This window comes from Scophthalmus maximus, chromosome 8, assembly GCF_022379125.1.
Source record: "Scophthalmus maximus strain ysfricsl-2021 chromosome 8, ASM2237912v1, whole genome shotgun sequence".
Taxonomy (NCBI): Eukaryota; Metazoa; Chordata; class Actinopteri; order Pleuronectiformes; family Scophthalmidae; genus Scophthalmus; species Scophthalmus maximus.
In genome coordinates this window covers 12649893-12674576 of record NC_061522.1, presented here as the reverse complement: position 1 = coordinate 12674576, position 24684 = coordinate 12649893, and the positions used below count along the sequence as shown (strand labels likewise).

General features: G+C 39.4%; 4 protein-coding genes across 8 annotated transcripts; 2 read left to right on the top strand and 2 right to left on the bottom strand.

Moving 5' to 3' along the window:
- Positions 1 to 1434: 1434 nt before the first annotated feature.
- Positions 1435 to 11174, bottom strand: LOC118313160 (sodium-dependent phosphate transport protein 2B-like). Of its 5 annotated transcripts, none has more exons than XM_035638473.2 (13): positions 11078 to 11174; positions 9544 to 9601; positions 9316 to 9444; positions 8056 to 8184; positions 7602 to 7745; positions 7347 to 7458; positions 6499 to 6691; positions 5659 to 5754; positions 5280 to 5400; positions 4766 to 4933; positions 4528 to 4644; positions 4040 to 4164; positions 1435 to 3304 (listed from the first exon to the last, which is right to left on the bottom strand). In XM_035638473.2, exons 2-13 carry the CDS (start codon positions 9596 to 9598, stop codon positions 2738 to 2740), a joined length of 1956 nt encoding a protein of 651 aa, XP_035494366.2. In that variant the 5' UTR covers positions 9599 to 9601; positions 11078 to 11174; the 3' UTR covers positions 1435 to 2737. The 5 variants fall into 5 exon arrangements, with proteins under 5 accessions (XP_035494366.2, XP_035494368.2, XP_035494363.2 ...); XM_035638475.2 differs by having other exon boundaries at positions 9316 to 9426; XM_035638470.2 differs by having other exon boundaries at positions 11034 to 11172.
- A 1883-nt stretch (positions 11175 to 13057) lies between these two features.
- On the top strand, positions 13058 to 16429 carry LOC118312286 (OCIA domain-containing protein 1). Its single transcript, XM_035636759.2, has 8 exons — positions 13058 to 13247; positions 13517 to 13601; positions 13731 to 13784; positions 13887 to 13934; positions 14637 to 14766; positions 14853 to 15025; positions 16040 to 16207; positions 16330 to 16429. The coding sequence occupies exons 1-8, from the start codon at positions 13194 to 13196 to the stop codon at positions 16365 to 16367; spliced, it is 750 nt and encodes a 249-aa protein (XP_035492652.1). The 5' UTR covers positions 13058 to 13193; the 3' UTR covers positions 16368 to 16429.
- Positions 16430 to 16445: 16 nt separating this feature from the next.
- rhbdd2 (rhomboid domain containing 2) lies at positions 16446 to 18743 on the bottom strand. The gene has a single exon (XM_035636757.2). The coding sequence runs from the start codon at positions 18326 to 18328 to the stop codon at positions 17348 to 17350; it is 981 nt and encodes a 326-aa protein (XP_035492650.1). The 5' UTR covers positions 18329 to 18743; the 3' UTR covers positions 16446 to 17347.
- A 790-nt stretch (positions 18744 to 19533) lies between these two features.
- Positions 19534 to 23908, top strand: chic2 (cysteine-rich hydrophobic domain 2). The gene is made up of 6 exons (XM_035636761.2): positions 19534 to 19886; positions 20794 to 20848; positions 21118 to 21273; positions 21435 to 21491; positions 21580 to 21639; positions 22276 to 23908. Exons 1-6 carry the CDS (start codon positions 19753 to 19755, stop codon positions 22324 to 22326), a joined length of 513 nt encoding a protein of 170 aa, XP_035492654.1. The 5' UTR covers positions 19534 to 19752; the 3' UTR covers positions 22327 to 23908.
- Positions 23909 to 24684: the final 776 nt, after the last annotated feature.

Genomic DNA, 24684 nt, shown 5'->3' with positions numbered 1-24684 from the left:
AAATGCAGACAGTTTTGCCAATAATGTAATAGTAGTGATCTAGGTTAGGATTCTATTTTTTGTATTATATATTTTTGATATTTCCAACATTATTAGTAAATAGAAATAAAACAGCAACACTTAGCAAAGAACCATTTACAAAAGATTAGTGGTTAACTTCAATATATTTTTTGCCCCATGAAATTGTAATAGCAATAGCTTGGGATGCTACATTGACTTCCTGTTCCAATCAACTAATTTATACATTACTGAAGACATTACAAGCTAAGAAATGTCTTAACCTGCTTTAATCCCCCGACTATTCCAATGGACATACTTTTCTTGAATGTCTAAGCATACCCAACTGTTACGCAAGGAGGAAGCATTAGGCAAATTTTAATCCATCAATAATTTGTGATTAAACTGTAAATATTAGAAATGTATAAAATGTCATATGAAAGATTTAAAGCTTTTACTGAGAATATATTCATAAATGAATGGTCACCAGAAGGGAAATGAATAGAGAAATACTGTTTGATTTGATTTTGTTTGTTTGTTTGGCAGAAAGCAGAATTGCGCTAAAAGAATTTGCAGCCGGCTTTGTGGAGGGACAGGGCGTTGCCGCGTGGGCCACAGAAGAATCTGGTCAAAGGGACAGATCAAATAATATCTTTAATACATTCTTCAACATTATGAGATTTTTCAACATTTTTGTTGGTTTCTCAGGAAATAATTGATGGATCTTGATGTAAAAAAATCAGACATACGTATTTTACCATGTAAAATTTGGTGTGGCATCGCAATGCATCTTATTTATGGAGGACAGAAAATTACGTATCTTTTTGGCTTCTAAAGGGGCCATGACAGAGAGGGTATGAGAACCACTGGATTAGGTCATGCATTTTGTCAGCCATCTATAAAAACATATGTGTGTATGAAACATTTCGAGAGGATGTCGTTTAACCATGTGAAAAGGGTCTCGTGGTTGTTGTGTCATGAAGTTTGGCACAGTTGTGTGCCCTCAATATTGACATATTGATAATCTATCTCATGTTCTTTGCACATGGCTGGATGACATGTGACTATATAGTGGTCGGCACTACAATGGAAGTTTCCGAGACACTGCCCGTCTTTTCCTAGACACTAAATCCACAGAACGTCATAAAAAGGCAAAACTACCATATCTCTGTAAGATAGCCACAATGAAAATTATTAAACATTAATGATATTGATTATACTTGTTTGTGACTCTGAACACTACGCTCAACTCTATTTCTTCCTTATATCATACTTGTTCTTGCCCGCTGTGCTTTGTCAGAAAAAAATCTAGAGATAACAATGATAAGAAAGCAATAAATATCATCCCATCATACCTTTGACACAGGGTCACTTAGACATATTTGCTAATGCAGGGTCTAAAAGTTTTCACGTGAGTAGAAAAAGTAAATCTTTCGATTAGGGTTCATAAATCCTTTATTTTTTTAATTTCATATTGCTATTATGGGAAAAAATATACAAGTCAAAAAATACATTGTGTGATAAAAACATTAAGAAGTTAGATGCCCATCCATCTAATTACAAACTATTATTCCATATTCCTTGAATACAATTATCCATCTCGATTATAAAATAATTTTTACACCTTAAAACGATGTGTCAAGGATCTCAATGTGTCGTATACACTGTAAAAGAAGAACTGTTTTTTTCTCTGTAAAAATACAAAACATGAAAACTGAGTTTGAAACATATGAAAACAATCACATCAAAACAGTGCTCTGCCACGAAGGTTTTGTGCTGATCCGATCATGACTATATCTACAGTATGCTAGTACACAAAGTCCATGGCACCTTCAGGTGTTTTCCCATTTTAAGAGCATAGATTATGATCCAACCTAACACATATTTTATAATTTCAATACTTTTTATTGGAATATCAAATTTAAGAACCATGTTGAATTTCTTTCAAAACTGCAATTTGTCCTTTTAGGCTGTCTAAGAGTCAATGATTTGTGGCCTATTAGTGATACAGTTAGATACAATTACAGGATAAGTCTGATAATATTCAAAATTGTTCTTGTTGTCTTCAAATCCCATTGAAATATGAAAACCAACCAATTAATTAATGCTACTAACAAGTATTGACTTTGTAGCCAAAGCCTGAATAGTCCTCCCTGGAATAGACTTCCACTGTTGTCAAACACTACTAAGAGTCAACACGAATATTAGCATGCTACCATTTACTTATCAGCACTAATCACCAAGTACAGCTGAAGCTGGTTTTAAACCACAGTAGCAGACAGTTAAAAAAATTTGACCTGATGGTGGCAAATGAGATCTGGTGATCCTCAACACAAGTTTGACACAGAGTTTGACGTTTGCCCTCTGCTCAAGTTTGAGATCCATGGTGAAATTGCACATGCGCACCCGGTAGAGATCTTGACGTTGGTTTTGTGAGGTAGTGACTGTCCAAATAAATATCGAAAAAGTATACACAGACCATTGCCTCCTTAGCCTTTTAAGGCAATTTCAGTTGGAAGATACAGTCGGAAGATTTTCCTGCCTGTGTCATTTTCTTTACCTGACAGTTAAATATCCTTATACAACCATTTCTCATCTTTCAAAAAACAGATATACTCAAAGTAATGAATACATTTTTATGGAAATTGATCCTGAATGTTTTTGGTTCTTGTGCCATGGGCAATATGCTTCTTGGCATCATGCCCAAATCATCAAACACAAATACATTATAAATAAGATCTCACAGCCGGGTCATTTTCAAAATGTTTAGCTCTATCTTTATCTCATTTTCTACCTCTTTTTCCGCACTCATTGCAGGGTTATCATACACCTCTGTGTGTGTCTTCTTGTTATTTTCCACAGACTCTTTCTCTTGGTGTTCTGGGTCCTCAGCAGCAACTTGGCAGCATTTGCAGCAGCAACAACACTTGGAGTTAATCACACCAACCACTCCATCCCAGGGAGCCAGGGAATGGGCCCAGAGAGGGAGGAAATCCCAGGATCTCAGTTTTGCAGGCAAACACCCAGGTTTACATTTCTGCAACATGTTGATCACTATGATGATGATCAATATTATGAGCAGAGGTGCACCCACACCTACCAGCACCTGCCAGCCAGCCAATGACAGGCTGAAGACAAAGAGTGGCAAAAGGAAAAAGCAGCAGATGATGTAGACAGCAGCAAACCAGCGGTAGGTGGCGGTGATGTTGCCCAGACCTTTAGCCAGCCGGATGGGGAGGCGGGTGACGGGGATTGGATACCAGAGAAGGATGCCAGAGATGTTGAACAGGAAGTGGACAAGGGCAATCTGGTGCAATCATGAGCAAACATCATTGGTATGGTTCAGTTATTATTTGTCTCCTCCTAAAATACAAACTTGGAACTCTATTATCTATAATACAAATGTTGCTAATCCATTTTACAGGTCTGTAATTAATTTCCTAATAATTTCCTTTAAAAAGTTTCCTTGAAATGACTATATTATTTTATAGCCTACTTAATAATCAGAGGTAAAATATATAATGCATTTAATTGTTACACTTCGAAAAATATATTCCATTTTCATAAGAAAAAATGTCAAAAAAAATTCTAAATTTGTAAAAATTTGGTTTTAAATGGAGTTACTTTTTAATTGCAGTTAATATTTTCCTATAATGCATCTCAAATCATTTTCCAGGACACCTGAAATAATTCAGAAGAAATAAGATGCCCAATATTTCTATCAAACAATGAATTCAAAGTTTAATAATTACCCTCTCGGATTTCATAATTAATGATAACTCTTTGGAAAATTTGTTATTTGGATTGAATTTATCCTAATCTTGAAAGCAACTATAAGAAATATGTCCAGTCATAAAAGCAAAATTTCTTCTGAGGGTAAAAATATAATAATATCTGCACAAATAAAGACTTGGAAAACAGGCGTCCTTCACCTTACAGATCTTATATCCCATTCACAATAAATTCATATAAGACCTTTCAAAAAGCCAATCTGGTCATTCTACACGTGTGTGTTGTTGTGTGTTTTGTGTGAATTGCTGACCTGTAGAGCGTTAGCTAGCGTGTCTCCAGGACTAGCCATGGCTGCCAGGATGGCTGTGGTGGTTGTGCCAATATTTGAACCCAGAGACAGTGGGTATGCTCTCTCTATGCTAATGACACCAATACCTATTCAAACAAAATACACATATATTTAAATTTACACCCTCGCCCTGGCTGTTTTACCAGGAAATTAGTTACTATACATTCATTAAATTAAAGTCTCACTAACTACGAATAAAAAGTAAGTACACATCCCTATCACAATACTTAATAATGTGAACAGTTAACTAAGTTTACTTTCTGTCACAGTAAAAGATAAAACAGCTCTGATGTTCCAGGCATGTGAAATATGTCTCTGTGTATAAGACATAACTGTGCAGTATTTTGGTGTCTGTAAATCATTTAATTACTTGTTACCCAAAGTGGACTGGAACATATCTCTTGTCTCGCAGGTGCATTCAAACATACAGTAGTGGGTATTTAACTCACCAACAAGTGGGGTAATTGCAGAAGTGAAAACTGAACTGCTCTGCACGATGAAGGTCATTCCAGCTCCAACTAAAATGGCAATGTAGCCAGTGACCCAACCAAATGGAAACGGGAAATCTGCTCGCACACAAAGAGACACACATATGTGCAAACATCTACAAAACATAAATCCATTACTTACCATTGACATTGCATCCAGTTTATTGCCCCTGCAGATACATTGTGCAGCGCCGCTCACCATGGTTGAGGATTGTCTTGATGACTGCAGCCACCTGTCCCTTCAGCATAGAGTTGAGCAGCTTTACGATGAGGATCAGGCAGGAGCAGAGCACCAGCAGGGAGAGGGCCAGCAGGATCAGACCCACCGCCAGGTCAGGAAGATCGACATCCACAAAGAGGTGTTTACCTTTGGACACATGGAAAATACACAGCTGGAATTAAGTATGACAGAATATGAATAAGCAGGTGGTGAATTTTATCCTCATTTCTTTTTTTTAAAGATCCATTAACTGATTTTTTTCTGGCCAGTTGTGGGCAGAAATACTTTCCAATAACCTGAAAAACATAGATTCATATATAGTACAGTACGGTTATTCCATAACTGCATAGTTAAATATTTGGTTTAAACCCTTTTGTCATGTACTGTGTATCATAATGAATATATCTTTTTAATTTATGCACAGATCACTTCTTTTAAATTCAGTGTGGCAAAAAACTAAGAAGAGAATAAATTCTGAGAATTGTGGTCTTACATTTCTGGATATTATATGTTTCAGAAATGTTCTTCAGTGTGAAGGTGTAGTTGCCATCGTCCCAGCAGAGAGAAGGAGAGGTGCAGCTCTCTGGACCAGGAACTGTAACGTTCATTAAAGTCTGAAACACAGGTTTTAGCAATAACAAATTTCAATTTCGATGTTTTTGAATATTTGGTATTTAGCTCACATGATTTTTGACTTTTTTTGATAGATGAGAATGGACATAATAGACATGATAGGTGAGACAAGCAAGATAGACATAGTCAGACATGGTATATACATATATGTACACATACACAAAGATATACATACATATGCATACAAATCTAAAAATGAAAAAAAAAATATTAAATTGAAAAAAATATTTTGGCATTACCGTGTTGGTGAAAGATTGGCACCATTTCCTGATGAGACTCTTATTCCTGGCTGCAGGGTCACCAGTGGCAATCCCACCAAGGACAGTCTCATCCAACTAAGTCAAAGGGAGAGAGACGGAACAAGAAAAAATGTACAACCATGATGAAGATGACAGTATTATATAATTGCATGTTATCTCTCCTATACGGTGGTGACTAGTGATTGTAAACACTCCAATTTCCTGGCCTGATGTGTCACGGTTCTGTACTGTACATGTACTGTACAGTACATACTGTCAGCTCAGCACAATGCTTAAGCCACCAAAAGACACCAATCTTACCACAGGTGGTCAATTCATATTCTGTGAGATAAGGTGATTGACACTGATTGTTGGTGAAAGGTTTAACAGACTCAAACCTGAAGCTACACGCATTGTTGTGTCTTTTACAAAGGCAAAAACAAAAAACATGCCTCATAACACAATGTTGCATCAAACAGTTCTTCTGCATCACGTTGATTTCATCTGCAGCTCATCTGGCCCATTGTAAAGGGTTAGTTATAACTTAATTCATGTTTATGTGAGTATAAAGTAAAAATTAACTGGAATTAAATTAAATCATATTTATTAATTTATGTTTACTGTATATCAAGTGACTTACGAATTAAGGCCCTTTGCAAAAATATTACTGCTTATTGTAGTTCATTTCAAATATTTGTAACAATAACAATGATGAAGTTAAAGTTACCCTTTGGAGTTTTCTTACATATATGTCTCTATCGACCTGATGACAATCATTTCCTTCAGACTTGATAGTTTGCAGACATCATCATCATCGTCATCATCAGAAGGACACTTTACCTCTATGACTGACTCTGTGAGGACATCAGTGATCACATTCAACAGGTCTGGGGCCTCGCCACTCTGGATGTTAAAGGAGTCGATGATATGCTTAGTGACCATGTACAAATAACCAGTGGCCACCTCCAGCGGCAGCAGCACCAACACGGACAGCCAGTTGAAGAAGTCATGCACTGTGGCCCCTGCAAAAGCCCTGGGTGTGTAAGGAGGAAGATAAATGCAGAGTGAAATGACCTTCAGTCATATTAAATGGGAGCTTCATATAATTGCTGTCCAGGGAAATTAATGATATTGGTAGGCTAACCTTTATAAAATGTTATATAGTAATAGCAAGCTATCTCCAGATTCAGTGATTTTGTAATATTCCAGGTAAACTTGAGGATCATAAATTGTTGATTAAATATAATAAAGATAGTGGTAGGCGTTTTAACTTGAATGGAAGATTTGATTTTGAAAACCATGACCACAAAGCTCAAAAAAGGGCAATTTTCAAAGTTCATGGAAAGTTGACATTTTTACTCAAAAAAGAAAGAAAGTTGTATTAACAACTTGTTGGTAACACACAAATGAATTAAGTTTGTTCAACTTGAAGTTAGCAAGTTGTTTCAGTGTTTTTTGGATGTTGTACATGTTTTTCCATGAAGTAATGAAAGTAAGTTTTGTTACTTAAATGTTGAACTAAATGTCATGGTCTGGTGCATCAATTTTGGTACCTTTGCACAAAGTATTCCTAAAGTTTAAAAAAAATTAATTATGGCTCTATTTTATAACAGGCCAATTAGCTCTGCACATTCTTGTAATTCAAAGCAAAACACAATGTTTTAAAGATGTTTTTATTGAATGATTACCTCCGAAATGTGCTGCGGTCACCAGCCTGTGTCATTGCGACCAGTGTGTTGGTGACAGAGGTCCCAATGTTGGTACCCATTATGATAGGTACAGCCAGCTGGACAGTTAGCACTGGCAAAGCACACATGTTCTCTACCATCAGCCCACTCTTTCACACCTCCAACATCATCATTATCATCATCATCTTGCATATTGCATGTTTTCTGTGCATGGAAGTGTATTTGTGAGTGTGTTGTGTGAAGCCTCATACTCACATCCAGACGAGACCATGCTGACAACTATAGAGGAGGAAGTGGATGAGCTCTGCACCAGCAGAGTGACCAGAACACCAATGACCAGTCCAGCCAGTGGGTTGGACAATACTGAGTTGTCTTGGAAGATGTCACCTGCCGTTTTACCTGGATAAGATAGCATTCATTTTCATGTAGTTTTTCCTTCATTGAACAGTATATAATTGAGAGTGACATGATGTCATGTGAACTGTGAACATCCGGTATGAAGAAAGAAACGATTTCAGAAAGCAAAAGCTATGTAAATTTGCATAGGGGAACTCCATTATTATATAAAGACAGACATGGAAAAACTGTGAAACTATCCTTTAATGGTAATAGGTAGCTTTTTTCCCCTTCCAAGTCAAAATGTCAAGATAAAAGGCCCATTGCATCATGTCACCCATTCGTGGGTATAGGCGAGCATTAGCATGTTTACCTCCAACAAGCTGGAAAGCTGAGCTGAGTAGGTCGAGGGAGCAGATGAACATGTAGAGGAAACCCAGCAGCAGGACCAATTTGCCTATTGACACCAGCACTCTGAGCACCTTCCCTTTGGTATCCAGAGCTGACACGGTAAATAAATGGAATCAAACACACATTGAAAAAAACTATCCAAGTTGTCACAGAGTCAGCCATCTGTCTGCCAGACTGCTATCTGAATCATACTCATTATTATTTGTGACCTCTGTGCTTTCTAAATAATCACATCAGTAACACTGATTACATTGATTTATTGTTCGTCGAATGAGGCAATGATGTGTTTGAAGTTCAACCAGCTACAGTGTGCATAAAAAGTTGGAATCTTTGGAAGTTTTCTCTTTTTTTTAATGATTAACAACATTTTTCTTTCTTTTTCACATTGAATCAAAATCGATTTAGCAGAAAAAAATATTTAATTTCAAATTTATTCTTAATATCCAAATACTAAATACTCAATTGTTTTTAACATGAATAAACCTATCACGAATGTTCATTTAACAAAAAAACAACAACTCAGCAGAAAAAGCCACATTAACTTAACTTTGCTTCAAAATTGTTAGAAAATAATCTTGTCTGGATTCATGTAATTCACTTTTTCCATATCTTAGCCATGTCTTATGTGTTCAACATGCATCCACCATATTTTGAAATCATTCAAACTACATCATGTCTCCCCTATTCTAGTTTCCCTTCACTGGCTGCCTGTGTGTTTTAGAATTGATTTTAAAATCTTACTCTTGACGTTTAGAGATCGTTTTTATTTGTTTTCTTTGATTTGTTTTTCTTAATTTGACCTTTCTTTATGCAGCACTTTCGAACAGCAGTTTTAAAAGATGCTATGACAATATAATTATTATTTTAATTAATGATTTTATTTTAATATTATGTATTTATAATATTATTATAAAATGTGAAAACTTCCAAGAACACTTTTATCAGCACTGTAACAAGGAGATACTCCAGTCATACACTGTGAATATCATAAAAAATGGGATGCACAGATATGTGCTGTATTATTTGACTACACAATAATAATGGACTTGTTATACTTTGTGAAACAAAGTCATATGTGACATAGATTATAGGTGAATCATCAGTAAGTGTATTATTTGCCCCCGCATATCTAATTAGGGATGCACATGTTCCTTTAAAACACAAAGATAAGACAACCTTTGTATTAATAATAATGTTACACGAGCAAATAACTAGTCTTCACCTGACCATGGGACACCGGTGTCCTTCAGCTCGGGCAGGTTCCAAGGGTCTGCCTCGTCCGTTTCCTCCTCAACCAAAGCCACAGAGGAATGTACAGGACTCGCTTGAACCCCTAAAACAGACAAAAAGTCTGAAAACATTTACTGTTTTTTTTTTTTTTAGCTAAGTACAAGTATATAAAAATTCTACCTGAATTCATCTGTTCATTCTCCTGTATTTCATATAATACCTTTGCTTTTATTTCCATGTCTCTCATCGAGGCCTTCCTCCTTCTCTGGGTCCATTGGCTGAAAAAAGAAACACAACATTATATAAAGATTTAATTTAAAAGAATGTTTCATTGTTTTCAGATGATAGACTTATGTACGATCAATGGCGTTAAATGCCTCACAGAGCAAAGCAGTCAGATATATTGTGCCAGCCTAGAAGTTGGCATCACATTATGATGGTGATGTGAATTCTACGGAAATCCTAAGTCTGATTTTTAGTTAGTTTATTTTAACTCTAATTTGCTGAACACACACACAGAGCGAGTCATCTCTTCGTGACTTAATTGGACATTACATTGACTTACATTTATTTCCTGGAGACCAAATCTAACTTTAACGAAAAGTACTACTGATGTCTTCATCTTAAATATATACTGTGTATATATATATATATATATATTTAATGATTTATCTTTTGTCCCTACAAGGGAGACAAGTCCCTATTGTGTTGAAAATGATGTTGGTCCCTGTTACACCAGACACACACACATACATACACACACACACACACACACACACTTGTTCCCTCACATGCCACAGTATTGATCTGATCACATGGTGGAGCTGCAGTAAAATTCCATTCACATAACAGTATGATGCTGCCAGTTAAATCATTTTTTTTAAATTATTGATTTGATTGAGATATGTTTCATCAGTGTTATTTAAAGGTATTAAATATTCATCAAATCCTCTTTCATATAAATGTACAAATATGTCACCATATTCTATCTTTATATACATTTAGCATCTTTTAAAATATGTCATATTTTTAGATCATGTATAGATATTTAGTTTTGTATGTATTCTTGTATTTTCTTCCTCATCTTGTTTTTATATTGCTGCTGGTGTCTCAGAGACCTACCACTCAAAATGTCCAATGTACATTTACAATGACAATAAAGCCTCTTATCTGTCTTATTTGATTTACTGCATATGTATGTTTTACCAAAGCCATGATTATAATAATAATTATTAGTATGATAATAATAATAATAATAATAATAATAATAATAATAATAATAATAATAATAATAACAATTACAACAATAAACATCATAATCATAATAATACATGGTGAATGGTCAACAAATAACAATATCTAGAGTTGTTCTGTCATCCCAGCTAGCTAATATAAACAAATTAATATAAATTGTTTTTGTCACATACTGTGTACCCGTCATAGTAGTAACATTACAAATAATAGCAATTGTACACATTTTACCATTACATATATTCAGTGAAGTGAAAACAAAGACATTGTGTATTATTCAGGTGTAAATAATAACCTCATTGCCAGTAATAATAACACTTCACATTTCAGATACTTTTAGGCACACAGGGTTTTTGGTTTTATTCAAATGGGAAACAGGGAAAATGCTACATTTATATTCAAGCAATTTGATGGCAGCAATAATGCGTGCAGATTGATATAAGCCATGCTTGTTCTCACCTGCGGCAGGCGCAGTGAATCCATGCTCTGTGTGGTGAGCTCACCTGTGCCTCAGGTTGAGAAATGCTCCCTCTACGCAGGTAGTGGAAAGGTGGGAGTGGAAGGGTGGAAGGGTTGCAGGGGAGACGGGTCAGAGGAGGGGGCGGGGGGCAAGTGATGTGCAGCCTTCACATCACCAGGACATCATCAAAAAGATAAGATATACACACCTTTCAAACCTTGGTAAGTCTTTCCCGACTCTGTTGTAATCTCTCTTTAAATTCTGTCGCAATCCACCTCACATTGTTCCCGATAAGATTTGAGTTGGTTATGTGTACCTTCACCGACACCTCTGCACCTGCTGCTATTGACTTGGACACCTCACCTTAATACTTCACCCATTTGTCCAATATTGCAATTAAATATAAACTTAAATATATAACTTAGTGCAATGATAGCTCCAGCTGGTTGACCCTGAGATTGCCAATCAGAGAGGAATGGCAATGAGGATGGCTCCACTAACAGATGGAACACATGTGGGTGGGTGGGGGTTACAGGAAGTGTGTTGCTCAGACACCACATGATTTCATGCTTGAGTGTATGTATTATTTTTGGAGCAAAATTATATTTTTAGAGCATTGCATTTCTCTTAATACAGCTACCCATCATTCAATATTTAGAAATATCAGTGACCTAAGCTTATAGGCCTGCAAAACTCTTGATGGCGGCTGAGAGAACTTTGAGGAGAAAGGTAGGCCCGGGTAATAGTGATGCACTGAATTTCCATGGAAGCTGTGACGTGACAACGTGACGAAAGGACAGGAGGGGAAATCCAACATCGTCTTTAACAGCCACTCTCTCTCTCTCTCTCCCTATCTCTCTATCTCTCTCAGTCAGTGGCATACACACACAAACACCATCACCGTCACCATTTAGATCCAAATGGAAAAGTGCCCTTTCTTAAAATTCATTCATCCTGGGTCCCAGTGACACACCTCCATGCTCGATTTCTACCCCAATATCTGCTACACTCAGTTGTCAGTTTACTTAGTACACGCAGCTAAAACGCAGGCAGTCTACTGCAGCCGCCACAATTGACGCCGATGACACTCGCATGCCACTATTGATCATCCCAGGTGACCCTTTGGTTCCCAACTCACCCCGAATGGCCCAAATGGCCCCAGAGTGATGGTGTGATTAGCCCTGCTGCTCTGGTGTGACCTTAGCTAACAAAAAAAAAACTTAACCAGCCCAGAGGAGCTACTCTGTCACGCACACCAGCACAAATGAGTCACAAATGACTTTTAGTCTGGTCTCCTGTCTTGTCATGATGCCAGTAAAGCTGAATGGATGATAACTGGGGCAACTAAGGAAAATAAAATACATCTCTATTTTTAGGTTGATCAATGAATGTTAGACTATCGATTGTGATCTTGTCCCTCTCATCTGTCTCCTCCTTCCTGTTTGGAAAAAAACACACAAACTCTCTATTAAATCCTCGGTTACAAACATCCCCCAAAAAAATCAAACCTAATGCAAGCACATGGAAATGGAAATCAAAGTCTTTAATATCAGTGTACAAGTGCAACAGCACCATCTAGGCATCGTAGATTGCAATTACAACATTAATACCTTGTTCTTATTGGCAAATCCTTAATATCATTCTGATACAAATTACCAGCTCCACCATATTTTTGAAAACAGGCGACTTTCTTTATGAGCATCAAATGGCTGGTAAAAAAAAAGGGCTAGATTGGATATTATTATATTATTATAGATATTATTTATACAACCAGTAGAAGGCGCGCGTCTCAATAACGTGTAACAATGAGCGCCGGACTTTCAAAATAAAAGATCCTGTTTAAACTGCTCCTTTACGATTTTTTTTTTTAACATAAAAAAGCCATTCATGTCCTTTTTCATTCAAAGTTTTCATTGCACCGCTTATTCTTTATAGGTGTTCACCCACACGTATCATTGTATAATAATACCAACATCCGCTCTATCTATCCCACAAATGCCTCTCTGTTTTCTTTTTGTTGTTGTTGTTTTTAACTTCCGGGTTATGTCAATGTGAGCTGGGGTCGAAAGACATAGAGCCAAACAGTGACAGTGAACTGCCTTGTGGTTTACACGCTTGTTGTCCTCTCCCATGCTTTGACCGCTGACACTGTGGTCGACATGTCATCCACCACTTCGGGTAATTCGGAGGAGCAGCAGCGCGGAGGAGCGCAGGTAAAGACAACGCGCGGCGTCCGACAGGATGCTAACGCGCTTAGCTAACGACTGAGCGTTGACCGTTCACTTCAGGTGAACTGCAGAGGCTCCAGGGCTCGTTTTGATCGCACTAGTGTGTCTGTGCGGTGAGGCTGTCTGCAGACGAGACTGGTCCCTATTAGCTAATGAATCAAAGGTCAAATCGGTGTGTGTGTGTGTGTGTGTGTGTGTGTGTGTGTGTGTGTGTGTGTGTGTGTGTGTGTGTGTGTGTCTGTGTCGATCTGCAGATGCCTGTGGGTATGGACTACGTCCTCACAGCCGAGGAGAAGCGGGTGTTCGAAGAGTGCGACCACGAGAGCTTTTGGCACAGGTGTAAGTGAATCTCTTGCACGTCCACGCCAGATTGTTGTTTTTTTTGTGTGTCAAGGTCACAGAGGGTGACGAGATGTTTCTTTGACACCTCTGTATTGAGCCATTGCCATCAACATGCTTCCTCCACAGCGGTGCCCTTCTCCGTGGTCAGCATGGCTGTCACTCAAGCCCTAGTTACCAAAGGTAAATACTGTGCAGGATGTGGACAAATTGACAAAATATCATTGCAATACACATTCATTTATGATGAATTTGGATTTGACCCAATGCTGTTTACAATGATAGGGATCCTGTCTTCGTCGCCAAGGCTTGGATCACTCCCAAAGTTGGCCTGTAAGTTCATGACTGTTAAACTGGAAGATAGACACACGCACGCACACACATACACACACACACACACACACACACACACACACACACACACACACTCAGAAGGTAGTTAATTAACAATAAAACACGACACTCAGACATTATGCATTAAACAATGTCACCACACCACAGACCACTATGTATAAAATCACCACAAAAGTGAATGAACCTCTCACTGAAACAACACTGAAGTTGGCATCCGATTCGCACCTTCCGATTCGTCAGTTAAGGGGAACTTAACATACAGTGCTGAGCGACCTGTCCTCTGTATTTTACTTGGTCCAGATAGAAAACCACTTAACCACTTAACCACTAGACTTGTCAAATCTGGACTGGATTGTCACAATCCAGTTAAGATTCTTTAAAACATAGTTTCAGATTTGTGAAACATTTATTCTATTTGTGAAAAAAAAAAGGGGTGATTTCACTGCTTTTTTCACATCTTGACCACTGACACTGTGGGGCGCATTAGACCAGGTCTCTCTCAAAAACCCCTAGTATATCTCCTGCCCCTAGTTGAAATCAAATATTATATGAAAGATCAAATGATTATGGCCAGAATGATTTGTCATCGTCCCTACTCAGTCATTAAACTAAGAAGTGTATATAATTTCTCATATGCTGAATTTCTAATATGGTTACTTATGTCTTTGGTTGTCTCTCCAGTTGCAGGCTTTTGTGGCCTCATGGCTGGGAAGATTTCGTACATGAAGACATGCCTGGAGAAGTTCAAGAGGTTGGAGAACTCCCCTCTGGGAGATGAGATCAGACAGAGGACAGGACTGCCTCTACACATGTAAGTAAAACATACCCTCAATTGTATTACTGCATGATTCTATCTACTCAACTTCCCCTTTACCAGCATTTTGTTCTCTTCCGCAGGTCCAAGGGTCCCCAGTCAGAGATGAGCGACCCAAACACACAGTCATTTGACCCCGGGTTCCACCCAACAGAAGCCCCCAGCCAGTTGCCTAACAACACAAGAGACTACGAATATGGCTTCAGTCCAGAGCCTCCGATGCAAACGGGCAGAGCAGATGACTTCAGCGCCCCAGGTACAACAGAGAGCCACTATATTAACTTTTCAAACACAGCACAATAGTGATCATTGCACTCTGCAAATGCGTGTAGAGATCTTGGACAAACTATTCAGTTAATGAACCAACAATAGGACCCTTTTACTAATCAACATCATAATCAGTGAATTTGGTATAGTAAGTCATTTGGGTGATAAGTCAACATTTTTTTAAATCTTTCTAATGACAAACCATAACACAGATATATCAATTGACAGATATATTTTTTGTTGTTTCACAAGCTGATATTAATATGGGTAACAGCATTTAACCTGAAAGGAACCAAACTAATACTTATGTTTGTATATACATATTTAAAATGAGATGTGCAGATTTAGCTCTTGACAAACTGCAATTCTGTTGATACAAGTGAAATATTATACATAGTCAAAGTTCACATGTCAGATAATTTACATTATAATTAATACTGGACTTATTGTTTTGATTATTTTAAGTTTTTAGTCAAATTCATTTATATGGCAATGTTTAGGTACGTTTCTAACATCTTAATAAAAGCTTTGTTGTAAAAAAGTTGGAGGAAAATTTGTTGCACTCAAAAAAAAACAAAGAGCTGTGGTAGTGTATGTAGGGCTTATTTTCAGAATCAAACTTAACCTTCAAAAGTTTAGCAAATTAATTGTTGATTGTATATTATTAGAAAACAGTGAAGAACATCACCACAATTATTTAAAAGCCTGAGTATATGTCAGTTTACTGTAATGTTAAAGCAATGGAAAGCAGCAAATCTTCCATTTTCGGAAGCTGGAAACTTTAAATATTAGCATTTTTTTTAACTGCCTTAAATGATTAGTTAATAATCATAATAGTTGATTATTGACTGACTAGTCAGCTGTGCAGCTTTAGTCAAAGAGCCTTTATCCCATTTCACCAAATCTGTCCCTAAATAGATTGCTTTACTTTTTCAGTAAGCATGCTGGTTTTAATGTAGATGAGTCAGTCATTAACTTGTTTTTCTGTTCCCGTCCCCATCAGCGCCAGTCCAGTCATATGTGGACGAGGAGGAGCCCAGGAGGAAGCCAATCCTCTATGAGGACCTGAGGCTCAAAAACCGAGAGAACTACGAGGTGGCGCTCACCCAGAAGGCAGAGACACTGATGAAATCAACACCTGAGAAGCAGCGAGAAAGACCCAAGATTGAGGGTGAGTTTCTACTGTAGAAATGTTTAAAAACACTTGCTGGGTAAGGTGGTACAGAGGTTATAGTACTTCTGCTGTCTTAAATTTGTTAAACATATGTTTTTCCTTTTTCTCTCTTATTACAGCAAAGAAAAACATCTATGGAGACACTTGGGACGAATGAGTTTCTAGACAGTGTGTCATTGTGAGTGAGTCAAATTAAACCAAACTGCTTGAAGAGTAAAACTGTCTCTCTCTGTGCTTTGGCATTGATTTGGATTTAATGTACCTTTTTTTTATCCGTACAAATATAAAATGTAAATAACAACCAAAAAACAGTGTTGACTGCTATTACAGTGCAACTTGCATGCACTCTCACAAGCTAGTGATAGTTTGTTGATTATTTTGTTCATCTTTTAATAAAAGCATTGGTATAGGGGGAATTTTTTACCAACTATTTAGAGTTGAAAAGTTGAAAAAGAAATTGTCACGATTTAGGTTCTCAAAACTTCAATAGTCTACATGACACAAAGTGCCAATAAGTCATCTTGCTGACATCATGATGAAGTGACACAATGTTTACAATATTACCCAGAAGATCTATAATTTAAAAACCTTAAAATTGTTTCAAAAGGATCACAAAAATAAAACAATAAATAATGATTAATTATTAAACTTGACCATGACATCAGCAGGACATAATCAGTTTCAAAAAAAGGCCATGGCATACCTGGTATAAGGTAAGTTGTCTCAGTGTGTGAATAAGCACTATTTTATCTTGAACCAAGCATAAATATAGGTCAGGGCGTGCACAATATTACCTTTATGCAACAACAATGGTTTCCACATGTAAATTGGAGTCTGGAGACAAATGTTTTTGTTTTTTTGTAGATATAAGTAACAAACAATACAAAATACAGTGTATGAAATGTAATCTTATGTACAAAAAGTAACCTGTAACATTCAGAAGAATGTCACTTGATCTCTCATGAAGGTAAATCAAATTGTCAGTTGTCAGTCACATTGCTCTCAGACCAAGAATTTGACTTTGTAGTCCCACACATTTCAGTGACAAGATGCAGAACGTGTACCACCATTTCTTGTGGTTTAGGAGTGGCATTTACAGCAGCAATAATATAGAATATGTCCTCTTTGCATATTTGGTCAGCCATGACTATGAGCATGGTGGTGATGGTGGTTGCAGCTGCTGTGGCCGTGCCTTGGCCCAGGGCTGTGTGTTGACCCATGTGCGTGAGGATGGAGAGGTGGTGTGCCGGTGGAGTTCGGCCAGCCCTCGTACATCGAGGCATCGGCGGCGTTAACGCTGGACAACGGAGCGTACGCCTGGACTGGGTAGGACCCAGGTGTTGGGTTGATCTCTGGCAGCAGTGTCTTCCTCCTTTCCTCCGCTGACGCGGGGACAAACGTGCCGCCGCAGACGCTCCTCATCCACCTGAAGGGCGGCGTCTTCTCCACAACAGCGGCCCTGGCCTCGGACACGTGCAGCAGGGAGAACCAGCCTCTCCCGTACAGCCACCCAATCAGGACGGCGACGATGTTGCAGGGGAGCACGCAGTGGGGCACGAAGGCGGTGGCGACCACGAGGAGCACCCAGGGGAGCGCCACGGTGGGGAAACTGAGCCCACACAGGAAGCCCCTCGTCATCTTTGAGTGCGCGGTGGTCAGAGCCACGCAGGCCAGCGCCGCCGGCACCAGCCCCTCGGCGCGTCTCTGGCCGCCGCCGTCGCCGTCGCCCTGCAGCAGCAGCAGCAGCAGCAGCTCCAGGAGGCTGTAGCACAGGCCGGTGCCGGACGACAGCAGCAGGAAGACGAGCAGGAAGCGCACCGTGCCGATACCTCTCTCCAAGCTGCCGCCGAGGAACAGCAGGGCTGCGGCGTTCAGGAGCAGCTGGGCGAAGGTGGTGTGGCAGAGGGGGTACACGAAGAGCCGGTGGATGTGTCCGCTTTGGAAAACGACGGCGCCGACGCCGAGCAGCCCCGGGGTTAGGCTGAAATATGTCTGGACACCAAACAAAACGCACGATAGCAGAACCACAGTGAAGCCCCCGCAGGTGATGACAGGAAGGGCGTCTTTCAGAACTTGTGAGAGCATTTTGAAGTAACCCGTCCCTGTCATTGTTTCCATATATTGTATATGACCACAGTCATCCACAGATCATTAAACTGTTGGAAGTGTTTTCCGGGAGTTCACCAAGCACCACCGCGTTCCAATTGTCTCCGCGCTTCTCAAACAGGAAGTGGTGCCTCACCCGGACGATGTTAACTTCTCGGACTGATGTAGCCCTCGATCTTGATGAATGTATAAATCTCCACGGCCATATAGTAAGTATTTCTGAGACTGCAGCCCGAACACGGCTGATAAATGTAGCAACAGGCGGACTCTAGTGTTCTTCTGGTCAAATCTTTTCAAAATAAAACATTGAATGTTCTTTGTAACTGCGTGGGATAATTAGAGGATCTATACATATAAACTGTATGAGAGTCAGAATTGCAAAAAAAGTTCGATACGTATAGCCTTGCAGGGTTAAGAGGAAGACTAAGTGCAACTTTTTGCCAACGTTCGCGTTTTATTTTGAAGGAACCTTCACTCAACTTCCGGTTTATATTATCATAAAAGGTATTTTATTATTATCAGTCGTAGTAGTTGTACAACTTGTATTTTTTTTTCTCATCCTGTGACGAATCACACACTTCAGTTCATCTATATCATATGGAACTGCAGTGATGGGAAACACATTTACTGACCTCAAGTACAATTTGAGGTAGGAAAAAAAACACCTTGATAGTCATAGATTATAATCAAGTAAAAAATAATATGCTGTCGATGCCCAAGCAAAAAATGAAATGCATAACTTTTAAGTACTTGTAATTGTTATTGCTGTGTTGTTATTGCTGTATTGATCTGAATATTTTCCCCACTGCTCAAATGCACACATCTCAAGTACATCCCAGTTCACTGTTGATTTTTTTAAAAAGAAATACAAAAAACATCTTGCTGTGTGGAAATTATTAAGATATAGTTGGCCCTGCTATAAAAAAAATTTCTTGTGTTTTAAAAATACTTTTTTTCCCCCAACAGAACTAAACGTTATGAATAATTACATCACGAGTAAACAGAAGTGTATATGGAATAAAGAGGAAAACACGAAATAACAAACAAGCATCAGAGATTCAAAAAGCAATGAGCGTGGACAAATGTAAAGATTTTTTTTAATTTTGTTTACTATTTTGGGCGAGTTCTGCATGTTGCCATATTCGTATTCTGTGAATTCGTTTTGTAAATAAATAAATAAATAAATAAATAATCAATCGGACGTAAGCGCGTCTGTCCCCCTTCCGGTGTCGTGCGGTTACTGCGGCGGATGTTGATGTTTTGTTTCGGAGTCTGCTGAGCGATGTGAGCTGGATCGTCTGCGGGACGAGCTGATCTTTTCCGTGCTTGTCTCGTCGCGTCTCTTTGTGGCCCGTTTTCTCGGCGAGGTCTCGCTGTCCGTCGGCACCGTGTCTCTCCCGGCGTCGCTCCCGGGAAGCGCGAGGCCGAGTCGTGCGATGATGGAGGACTTTGACGAGATCTACGAAGAGGAGGAGGAGGAAGAGGAGGACGAGGACAGGGCCGCGGAGGAGCAGCTCCTCAAGTACGCTCCGGACCCGGTGGCGGTGCGAGGGTCCGGCCACGTCACTGTGTAAGCAACCGCAGGCGAGGCTCGCGCACGGCGGGAGAGGAGCTCGCCGTTCACCGCGAACTGGCCGCCGGGCTCCGCGGTTAGCAGGCTGCTAAGCAGAGTTAGCCACCGCCGGTGACCTACCGTAGCCAGCTAACTATGGTTAGCAGCTAACGCTAACTCTCCGTGGGCGAGGAGTGGCTGGTTGGAAGTAGCTTTCGTTTCAGCCGGAGTTGATCACCTGATTGGTGTTTTCCCTTGGTAGATTAAAAAGCTGAATATTTTGTTATTGTCGAGTCCAGAGAGTTTGGCCACGTTCTTGATTCCTCTAATACAGGATCAGGACACACGAGACCGAATTCTTTCAGGACTACGTCCAACAACTACTTACGCGATCGACTAACGTGCAGATTATTGATTTCTCCTTTGATGCTTGTGTATGAGGCCGCTCCTCAACTTTAAAGCGCTGTTTGAGGGTTAAGACTGGGTTGTAGACACATGAGCACGGTGCTCACTTAGGCTATAGAGATGTGTGCAGCGCTCTATGACCCACTGTTGCTCTCGCTCGCTCGCTCGCTCTCTGCATTTATGTCCTATTAAAACCGCCATAAACTTTTTTTAAATTATTTTTCTCGGGACATAGAATTCAGTATAACATTGCAGGATACTACTTTCAACCAGAAACGATATCGATGGTTGAACCCGGTATATACTTTTTTTCCTACCATTTGCATGGCTCAATGTTTTTTACTTTTGGCTAACTTGAGTAATATTTAAAAAGACCGTAAAGTAGACTAGATGCCATATGGCATATTTAAAGCAATTATCCGAATAGAGTGTGTGTGTGTGTGTGTGTGTGTGTGTATGTGTATGTTCATGCATAACATGCACACTGTTTTCCTTTATTTTTTCTTCCTCTCCGCTACAGGTTTGGGCTCAGTAACAAGTTTGAGTCAGAATTTCCTTCAGCACTTACAGGGAAGGTGAGTGTCATGTTATTTGTCAATACATGTTAACTATCACAGTAGATGTGCTTCACTCCAAGATTTACACTGCCCACTTCCCAACAACATGTACATTTTTTACTTTTGACATTGAAATTGCTAGGTCTTCCCCTGTGCATTATGTTGTGTTTTTTTGGCACAAACTAAATATTTATTTACCTCATCGCCAATGTATGAATTACAGACTAAATTGCAATTAAACCTGCCCTGTTATTTACTATACCGTGTAAATTTGCTTCCCCCCCTAGGTGGCACCGGAGGAATTCAAAGCCAGTATCAACCGCGTAAACAGCTGCCTGAGGAAGACGTTGCCAGTCAACGTGCGGTGGCTCCTGTGTGGCTGCCTCTGCTGCTGCTGCACGTTGGGCTTTAGTTTGTGGCCTGTCATCTGCCTCAGCAAGAGGGTGAGATATCCACCCACACTTGTCCCTCGCTCTTATGATGACAGTGATAAAACTTTGCACCAGCTTCAGTAAAGTCCAAATCAACTAGGGATTCTGGAAATGGTTAACAAACTAAAAACTTCGATAAAAACAATATATGTAATATCTCTGTTGCTTTACAGACGAGAAGATCTATAGAGAAACTCCTGGAGTGGGAGAACAGCAGACTTTACCACAAGGTGAGTAGAGAAGACACGTGGATATCTGTGTAATAGTAGTGTACCATGTTGTATAACCTCTCTGATCACTGTCGCACTCTGTTTGCAGTTGTGTTTGCATTGGAGACTGAGCAAAAGGAAGTGTGAAACCAACAACATGATGGAATATGTAAGTGCATGCTATGGTTAATGTTTGTTCTTGTTCTTCGGTGTAACTGTCTCAGATTACTTGATCAGACCACACTTAATGAGCCTTCTGGCCAAAAACAGCACTTTGTTAGTAAAATGGTTATTAAAATCGACAGTAGAATTACAATATTCACATTACATAGTAATCTACCTGGAATGTGCACGTAATTGCTCAACACAATACACAGCCACATAATGTGACATTTCCTGGTTGCGAGAGTTGAGCCAGGTTGAACCTTCTGCTACTGTAAAAAATATATATTATTATTATTTTATTTATTTAACACAGTGCTAATATTGATTTGCTAATGTTGATTTGCAGTGAGGGGATACATACTTTATCATGGTATACGATATCATAACCAAATAGTGGTTATTCAGTTGAGAAACTGTACATAGATTATGTAACCAGATGGGATAATCCAGTGAATTTAATTTTAGAAAAAACAAAGTGCTTCACTATGTTTTTATGTTTCTCTGAATCTGTCCTGTAACGTTGATTTTCAGTGTTGCTTTCACTCACCCAGTATGAACTGAGATAGTAAAGTGATAGCTACTTTGGTAGAAATGCCATCACACCTCCACTTCAATAATTGCCTTTTTTTATCACTTGCAGGTAATCCTAATAGAGTTCCTACCTAAAATCCCCATCTTCAGACCGGATTAGCCCGACTGCTGCTGATCTTAAACCAGCTCTGCCACAGAACCACAAAGGCTGTCAAGCTCCTTAATAACAACCCATCCCAAAATACCACAATATTTTTTGTTTACAGAGTAGCATCAATCCTTCTAACTTTTCTCTTTGACTCGTTCTCCCACTACACCCTTGTTTACAAATCCAGCATCCTGACTCCAGAATTGGAGTGAATTGAACCATTGAACCTTGACCTTTTCGGACGTGCTGGCTCACTGTTAAGCCACGCGAGCCGGTACCAGCCTGTGGGATGTCAGAGGAGACCCAGCCATGGGCAGTATTATTGATTTTGGAGCCAGAGGAGACTGGACTCTCGAACTGAATTCTGTGACTTCCGCTGCAACTGGAATTTTTTTTTGTCACTTGTATGTTCCCTAACCTTAAGCACATGGCACAGTCGGACCATGATAACACTAAAACTTTCATATGTTGCCTACTGTCACACCGCCAACATCACTTGCAAAAAAAATACACCCAGTGCATTTGTAACAGTTGGTCTGGTGCTGTAGATCCTCGCTGGAGACTGTGGAGGCAACATAACATGGAACTCCAAAGGAACCTTCATCCACATCAACTCTGTAGCAGACCGACCAGTCTCACAGAAACACAATTGGACTAGTGGCCAAACGCCTGAACTCGAAAATATGTCACCTATCAACTACCTGGCATTCTTATCCAATCACCACCTTTCATATCTCTGCACACTTACTGTGCGTCTCCCTAAACCAGTGACAATCACACACTTTGACTGTACACCCCGTTGTATGAATGGGCCTTTAATGCTACACTGGTCACCTGGAACAATTTGTTTTCAGCATTGTGTGTGTGTCCAGGTGATCGGCTGGCTGCCTGGCAACTGCCTCTGATTCCCAGTGGAAGGCTACTGGTAATGATGAGAGGAATTCTTGGTCTTTATATTTTTTTATTATCTCAAGTTTTGTTTACGGTTTTGGTAAAAAGAGACAGTCAGTGCTTGTATAACTGTTCACCATGTCTTTCTGTGTGTGTGAGTGGTAGAGACAGAAAGTGAGAGCGAAACATAAGCAAAAAGAAGACAAATCAGACATGAAGAGAAAAACTTTACTCTGTAAAGCAGGGTTCTTTCTTTGAAGTATTTCTTTGCCATAACTGATCTATGTTACTTTTGTTGTAGTAATTTATAAATGTGTGAGAAATAGTCCTCAGTCGTTTTAATTTTTTTGGTTTGGTTGTTTTTTCTGCAAAGGTGTATGCCATGGTGGTTTCCCTCTTGTGTCTCGGATCACCCGCAACACTAAAGCACACAATCGCTTTTGTCCTTTACACCTTCATATGGCCTCTCTTCCTTATCTGCAGACACTGGCCTGCGTGTTCAACTTAAGGATGTGGCTCTTCTGAGAAAGTTCCTCTGTCTTAGATATAATCGTACTCATTACATTCAGAGGCCTGGGTTGACTTAAGGGTGTTAGATCCTCTTTATTAGGTGTTAGGTAATCCCAGTGTTGTGTATCACGAAGCAGGTTTACTAAAGTTAGCTTCATAACTGCACTGAATAAAATCCCCGACTACCCCCAGATCAGAAATGTCGTCTTTGAAGATGCATTATATATCAACGATGTGTAAAGTGAAATGTGTTACTTGTAACGATGAACGCAGAGAGAAATGTGATGCAGCTCAGCAGTCACTCCCAGCTCTATGAAGCATTTTTTGCACATTTCAGCTCGTTTGTTCTGGGTTTCTGGTCTGTAACCGTGCTGTCCTCGTTCACTAGCAGCAGCTGCAGGCGAATGTTTTCAGAGATGAGCTCTGATAAACCTTCAGGACGCTACCTGCCCGGCATCAAACAGCACACAGACAACGTTAGCAACTAGCTGGTGCAGCCGAGGAGACGGAACATCTCATGAGGGTGAATATTGCATATGCATCAGGTGGCCAGAGACATGCTAATGTTGCAATGTCTCTACCTCGCCGGAAAATACAATTAAAGTAATAAAATCACTTCACACCATTTAGTTCAGTTATTAAGTTAACTGTCAACCCTGCTTTGAGACAATTTTTTATTTTATTTTAAAACTCCGATCACATGATAAAGCACATCTCAGTTAAATTTAACATACAATCACTTGCCATCAAGTAGTAGAAAAGGGAGAAGTGGAAAAAAAATGGACTTAGAAATGACATTGTTTAAATATTTTCCACTCGGCACAGCTCGATACTGACTGAGAATGTGAGATTGTGTATTGCAAGAACTTGAACAAGGCCACTCGTGTCACTCGGCTCTGTTTGATTGTATGGGTCACACTCAGTGGGAAATACTAGATAAACTATGTAGCATTGGAAAATCTCTTTGTC

What these genes read in the sequence shown, in the direction of transcription:
- LOC118313160 (XM_035638470.2), bottom strand. Translation starts at nt 11,057, where the DNA reads ATGGATTCACTGCGCCTGCCGCAG. An exon ending in ACATGGAAATAAAAGCAAAG is followed by an intron (nt 9,445 to 9,543) that starts GTATTATATGAA and finishes AAATGTTTTCAG; the next exon opens with ACTTTTTGTCTGTTTTAGGG. An exon ending in GCCAATCTTTCACCAACACG is followed by an intron (nt 5,401 to 5,658) that starts GTAATGCCAAAA and finishes CCTGTGTTTCAG; the next exon opens with ACTTTAATGAACGTTACAGT.
- LOC118312286 (XM_035636759.2), top strand. Translation starts at nt 13,194, where the DNA reads ATGTCATCCACCACTTCGGGTAATTCGGAGGAGCAGCAGCGCGGAGGA. An exon ending in TCAAGCCCTAGTTACCAAAG is followed by an intron (nt 13,785 to 13,886) that starts GTAAATACTGTG and finishes TTACAATGATAG; the next exon opens with GGATCCTGTCTTCGTCGCCA. An exon ending in ATCACTCCCAAAGTTGGCCT is followed by an intron (nt 13,935 to 14,636) that starts GTAAGTTCATGA and finishes TTGTCTCTCCAG; the next exon opens with TTGCAGGCTTTTGTGGCCTC.
- rhbdd2 (XM_035636757.2), bottom strand. Translation starts at nt 18,328, where the DNA reads ATGGAAACAATGACAGGGACGGGTTACTTCAAAATGCTCTCACAAGTT.
- chic2 (XM_035636761.2), top strand. Translation starts at nt 19,753, where the DNA reads ATGATGGAGGACTTTGACGAGATCTACGAAGAGGAGGAGGAGGAAGAG. An exon ending in TCATCTGCCTCAGCAAGAGG is followed by an intron (nt 21,274 to 21,434) that starts GTGAGATATCCA and finishes GTTGCTTTACAG; the next exon opens with ACGAGAAGATCTATAGAGAA. An exon ending in ACAGCAGACTTTACCACAAG is followed by an intron (nt 21,492 to 21,579) that starts GTGAGTAGAGAA and finishes CTCTGTTTGCAG; the next exon opens with TTGTGTTTGCATTGGAGACT.